This window comes from Palaemon carinicauda, chromosome 42, assembly GCF_036898095.1.
Source record: "Palaemon carinicauda isolate YSFRI2023 chromosome 42, ASM3689809v2, whole genome shotgun sequence".
Classification (NCBI taxonomy): Eukaryota; Metazoa; Arthropoda; class Malacostraca; order Decapoda; family Palaemonidae; genus Palaemon; species Palaemon carinicauda.
In genome coordinates, this window is record NC_090766.1 from 58,036,490 (window position 1) to 58,042,550 (window position 6,061).

General features: G+C 36.1%; 1 protein-coding gene across 1 annotated transcript in view; it reads left to right on the top strand.

Annotated features, from left to right (window-relative positions):
* LOC137633353 (uncharacterized) overlaps positions 1–6,061 on the top strand; it is a 224,657-nt gene that overhangs the window by 63,482 nt on the left and 155,114 nt on the right. The window contains exons 8-9 of the mRNA XM_068365605.1: positions 741–912; positions 2,931–3,043. Of these exons, the coding sequence (XP_068221706.1) occupies positions 741–912; positions 2,931–3,043 (285 nt within the window). The remainder of the gene's footprint in view (positions 1–740; positions 913–2,930; positions 3,044–6,061) is intronic.

The window sequence follows — 6,061 nt, forward strand, 5'->3', positions numbered from 1 at the left end:
AGAAGTACAAGAGGAAGGCCAAGGTTTGGGTGGATGGATGGTGTGAAGAAAGCTCTGGGTGATAGGAGGATAGATGTGAGAGAGGCAAGAGAGCGTGCTAGAAATAGGAATGAATGGCGAGCGATTGTGACGCAGTTCCGGTAGGCCCTGCTGCTTCCTCCGGTGCCTTAGATGACCGCGGAGGTAGCAGCAGTAGTGGATTCAGCATTATGAAGCTTCATCTGTGGTGGATAATGTGGGAGGTTGGGCTGTGGCACCCTAGCAGTACCAGATGAACTCGGTTGAGTCCCTGGTTAGGCTGAAGGAACGTAGAGAGTAGAGGTCCCCTTTTTTGTTTGTTTCATTTGTTGTCGGCTACCCCCCAAAATTGGGGGAAGTGCCTTTGGTATATGTATGTATGTATGTACAGCCTTTAACAGTTTAGATGTTAGACATCATAAAGAAATAAAAGGCTTCTTGTATTACAGTGATTTTTTACTTTCTTTTGATAATTTGTTAATAGAGTATAAAGTACTGTACTTTTGATATTGTTTTCATCCCAGATATCTATGCAATACAGATATGAGATTCAGTAGTTGGAAGTATTATGAAACGCAAGATTAAATAAAGATTTTCAAAAGCATTCTTATACTAACTCCTAATATCATAGATATAGTTGTCCATGTAAAGTTCACATTTTGAGTTACTACTTTTTGATATCCAATGTTTTCTAACTACTGATTGTTTCTTTTAATTCACAGGAAGGAACAGAGGTTTATCGGTTCAGCTCAGGCATGGAAACTTTAAAGTTAATGCAACAGTTACCAGATAAGGAGAGCTTTAAAGTAGTTTATTTCTACACCCAACACGATAGTAGGAAATGGATCATAACCTTGAGTACTTCGAGCAAGCCAAAGTTGTATGCATGGGAAAGTGAGTAGATGTTTATTTTGAGGATATGCATGCAGTATTTTAGTACGTACGGTACTTTGAACTGATCTCTTCTAAGAAAACATTTGGGTTAGTGAAAGCAAGCCCTCTGAGGTAGAACATTTTTGATAAAAATTGTACCACTGATGCAGAATTTAAAAAGCATGCAGTTGGCTACCAGGTCCTAACTAAGAGTCTTTAAAATGCCCCATAGATGGTCCTAAAATTATTGTCTGAATTTACACAATTTACTGTGTCAGCATAGCAAATACCTTTCATTGTTCTTCATTTTCTGAATTTATCCATTTTTTTTCTAACATTCAGTTGGTCAAAATCTCACTCTTCTGGAATTAATATACTGTATAAAGGATGAGTGCGTTATCAGCATCCTATGATGCCCTGAACTTTTGAGCGGTTGTTGGTATATCCAAGCTTCTTTTCTTAGGTTTTCAGGAGAGCAAGGGAAATAGGACTAGGGTCCTTGAGAACAATTTACTGACTTGGCGTTAATGAAATTCTGCTATTGGTGGAAAGTTGAAGGATGTAAAATTCATGATTGGCTATGCAATATGCCTAAATTTTCAGTTATGGTTATTGAGTATTATTTCAAGGGAGCTTCTTTTTTTTGGAGATTCTATAATAATTTTGAGCTCGGAGATAGCTTTTTAGTAAAAGGGTTGTGTGTTTTTTTTTATCAGTGAAGTAATCATACATTTTTTTCTACCTGGTCCATTTTTACCTGAAGTGTTGGCGGGCACATGAGTGACAGGAAGGACTTGTTTCTACAGTCATTCCAAAGCAGTGTTGTTAGGGCAGTTGTATTTTAAAATTGAAAGTATGAAGGTACCATATTTAGCAAAGATGATCAGCATATGCCAGCCACTGAATTTAGCTGACCAGAACATGGTTTATATCAGGATCAAAGAGAGTTTCCTTTTTTAAGTGTAAGGGAGAAGTGACTAATTCTATATTCACCCCATAACTAGATAGAAATTTAGAAGCCAAAAGATAGAACGTTTTTAAAGGAACATCTGTAGATTGTAAGGTAAAATATAAGTACTTAATCATATAAAATGAGTTTGGCGTTAAGTAATAATCAATTAACCTAAACCATATCCTTTCCTTTTGACCAAAGGATCGCAAGACTGAGGACACAAAACGCATTCTGTGGCATACTGATCATTGACTAAATATTCCATCTTTTAAATATCAAATAAAAATTCCAAGTTGTTATGTTTAAATGACTATTGCTCATTTGATAGTAGTGGTTTGATTTCACGTAGCTCTTAAGAGTGTTATACCTTTTCAATTATGTTACTGATATTTGAATTGCCATGCCTTTTGACTACAGCAACATTACCATTGATGTTTCTAAATTTAGTATTATTTCAACAATTATATTTTTTTTTTTTTTGTACAAGCCCCTGTATGCTAGTACTTCATGAAATATTCTAACAAAGTTAATGATCCAGGTTTGCTTTTAGAATTAAAGATAGTCATTAGATGTATACATCACTCTTAAGCCCCTGAAATGTCATTAATCTAGTGAGATTTTACTTTGCATTTAAAAATGTTCTTCTGTTTGCATAGTCACATTTGAACATGGGCAGTTGTGTCTCAGGTGAAAATATTCATCCATGGAAATAGAGGTTGTTAAGTAATTCATGGAGTCAAGGACTAAAAAGATTAGGTATAATGAATAAAGAAAAGTAAAATGCTTTGATGCGAACCAAGTGTTGAAGGAATAGTGTACTGCTGAAAATATTCGTGTTTGCTTACAGTGAACCATGCAGCGTCCTTTTGAAGTTGTTAACTTCATATATGAAAGGCATTTTTATAAAAAATTACCATATATATTGATTTTTAATTCTTGATAGCTGCATGTCTTAGAATTTTAAAGGCACTATGCCTTTGTTCTAGAATGATTCTAATATGAGAGGAAACCCTATTGATATACAGTGTGTAATATAAGTTTTATGCAAAATATGTTATTGAATAGGGAATCTTTTTCTATCTTTCAGGGGAACGCTTCACTTTGTGGCAGTATTTGTCTTCAAAGACCGTGCTTCCGAATGACTCGCTCAGCGTGTTGATTATTGGCAACTCAGAAGTTGTAATTTTCTTGTTTCAAAGGGTAAGTGATTCTTACTTTAGTACAACTTTATTAGTTTTTTGTGCCAGTCCTGGGTAGAAAATTTTTAAATCTCTTAGATTCTAGAAGCCTGAGAAAATTATTCCTTTATTGTTGGTATAATGTAGAAAGGTTTATGAATGCAAAGTAACATTGTTTGATGGGAACTTCAGAGAGTGACTATCTAAGGTCGAATCATAACTTGGCTTTAAATAGTTACTGTGATGTAAATAAACTCGTATTTTTTTTTCCACTTCTTCCCTCTCATTTTTTTCTGTAAAACTTACGTGGGTTGATTTTTATCAATGACATTAGCGTGACTTTGATTCCAGTTTTGATTGTTCTTAGAAAATAAAAAAAAAGATGGTCTGGATGAATGGTCTGCTCCCAGTGCTGGGTCTGATCTCAACGAACAGACAAACCCTTAAGGCACTAGGCATCTTGTTTGTGCAAAATCATGGAGAAGATGGTCAATGTAAGACTGATGTGGTACCTTGAAAAGAAGGGTATTTTATCACCCATTCAATGTGGATTCAGAAAAATGCACTCAACGACTGATGTGCTGATACGACTTGAGTCCTCCATTTGTGAAGCCTTTGCTTCCAAACAGCACCATGTGACAGTCATTTTTTATCTTGAAAAGGCATATGATACCACATGGAGATATGGTATACTTAAAAGAATCCATGAGTTGGGATTAAGAGGAGAGCTACCATTATTTATTAAGTCATTTCTTTCACATAGAGTTTTTCCAAGTGAGAGTTGGGGAAGCTCTATCAGAAAGTAAATGCCAGGAAGGAGTAGTTCCTCAGGGTAGTGTGCTGAGAGTAACCCTTTTTGCACTAACAATTAATGGGATATCTTCAGTCATTTCCCGGGCTGTTCTCGCAACATGTTTTGTGGATGATCTCTCTATATCATTTGCTGGAGCTAGAATGGCAATGGTTGAGAGAAAAATACAACTCTCCATCGATAAAATTATCCAGTGGGCCGATATGAATGGATTTAAGTTCTCGACAAGTAAAACTACAATTGTCCATTTCTGTCGTATCCGGGGAGTACATCCAGACCCGGATATATACATCAAAGGTCAACGGATCCCATGTGCAAGTGAAGCTAAATTTTTAAGGTTGATATTTGATTGTAGGCTTACATGGGTTTCTCACTTAAAAGCATTAAAAGCTAAATGTCTTGAAGCTATGAATCTTTTAAAAGTATTGTCCCATACATCATGGGGCCAGACTGCAATACTATTTTAAAACTATACAAGTCCTTGATTTTATCCAAAATTAGGTATGGATGCGAAATATACTACTCAGCCACCCCAAGCCAGTTAAAAATATTAGATTCTATACATCATGCTAGTATTAGATTGTCCACAGGAGCGTTTAGGACCTCACCTATCCCAAGTCTCCTTGTTGATGCTGGAGAGTTACCTTTAGACCTTTACCGAATGTCCTCTATTATTCGGTATTGGTTTAGATTGCAAAGACTCCCTAATTCTTCAGCCTTTCAGACTGCAAGCCTTGTAAGGCACTCAACATACTTTGAGTTGCACCCAAAATCTCCTCAACCTCTTGGGTTTCTTGTGAAACAATTATTAAACAGTCTGGATATAATTAGAATTAAGGTGCTCCCATTCAAGGTATCGTCAACGCCTTCATGGAAATTACCTGATGTATCTTTCTGTAAATACTTTATTGGAGTCAAGAAGAATATGACTGACTTAGAATCCAGGTCTCTTTTTATGGAATATGTTGCAGAACATGGAGATCGACTTATATATATACTGATGGCTCCAAATCTGATGCTGGTGTTGGATTTGGAGTACATAGTAATGATTTTAATTGTAGAGGTGCACTTCCTCTAACATCTTCCATATTTACTGCCGAACTGTATGGCATACTAACCGCTATTGAGAAAATAGCTTTGGAAAAGGAGGGTAATTTTACAAGCTTTAGAGGTTTTTAATTCTAGTAACCCTCTAGTTTTAAAGATTTTAGAATGGCTTTTTATTATTGGACAGAGAGGTATAACATGTAGGTGTGTCTGGGAACAAGAAGGCAGATTCACTGTCAAAGAATGCGGCATCCGAGTTGCTACCAAGCAGGTATCCCATTCCCTGTAATGATATCCTACCTACAATCAAGAAACTGGTTTGTAATAAATGGCAACAGCACTGGGATAGTCTAGATGGCAATAAAATGAGGGAAGTAACAAATATCATATCACCTTGGAGGTATAACATGATACCCCGAAAATGGGAGAAGACTCTTAGTCGTCTCCTTATTGGTCACACGGTTGACACGAGTATCTGCTGAAGGGCCAATACCAACCGTATTGCGAGGACTGTTTAGTACCTTTAACAGTGAGGCATTTGTTGACCGAATGCCCTAATTTTGATAACCTAAGAAATAGATATTTGTTTGAGACTCGAGGTGAGAATGGCAGGTTCAATCTTGCCAAGATTCTTGGACATGATGTGTCCTACTATGCGAGTGGCATTTTTAGATTTATTTCAGAAGCAGGTCTTCTGAAAACTATTTAACTATTATAATGACTTCTTAACTTTTATGGTTTTAATTGAATTCTCTTTTATTTTTCATATATAATAAATGGTATCGGCGTCAATGACCTTAGATGTCAGGATGCCAGAAAACTTTCAATCAATCAATCAATTAAGGCACTAGGGGTATTCGTCTACAGGTACAGTAGTAGGGTCCCGAATTAAGCGTGTTCGAATTACACGATTCCCCTTTTCCGCGATCGCTATTTTTCAAAAATAAATTCTCTGTATCTGCGAGGCTGTTCAAAGTTCGCGAGTCAAGCACTACAAAATGTATCAAATCTATTGTCTTTTTAAGTATATTGGTAGCCCTAAATTCGGTGATTTATAATAAATGTTACAAAACAATATTAACATTACATTTCATTAACATAATTTCATAATGAATAGCCTATTTAAGGATAAAATTCCACATCAACAATGAAATCAACTGTTAACTGTGCGAGTCCAGCTGA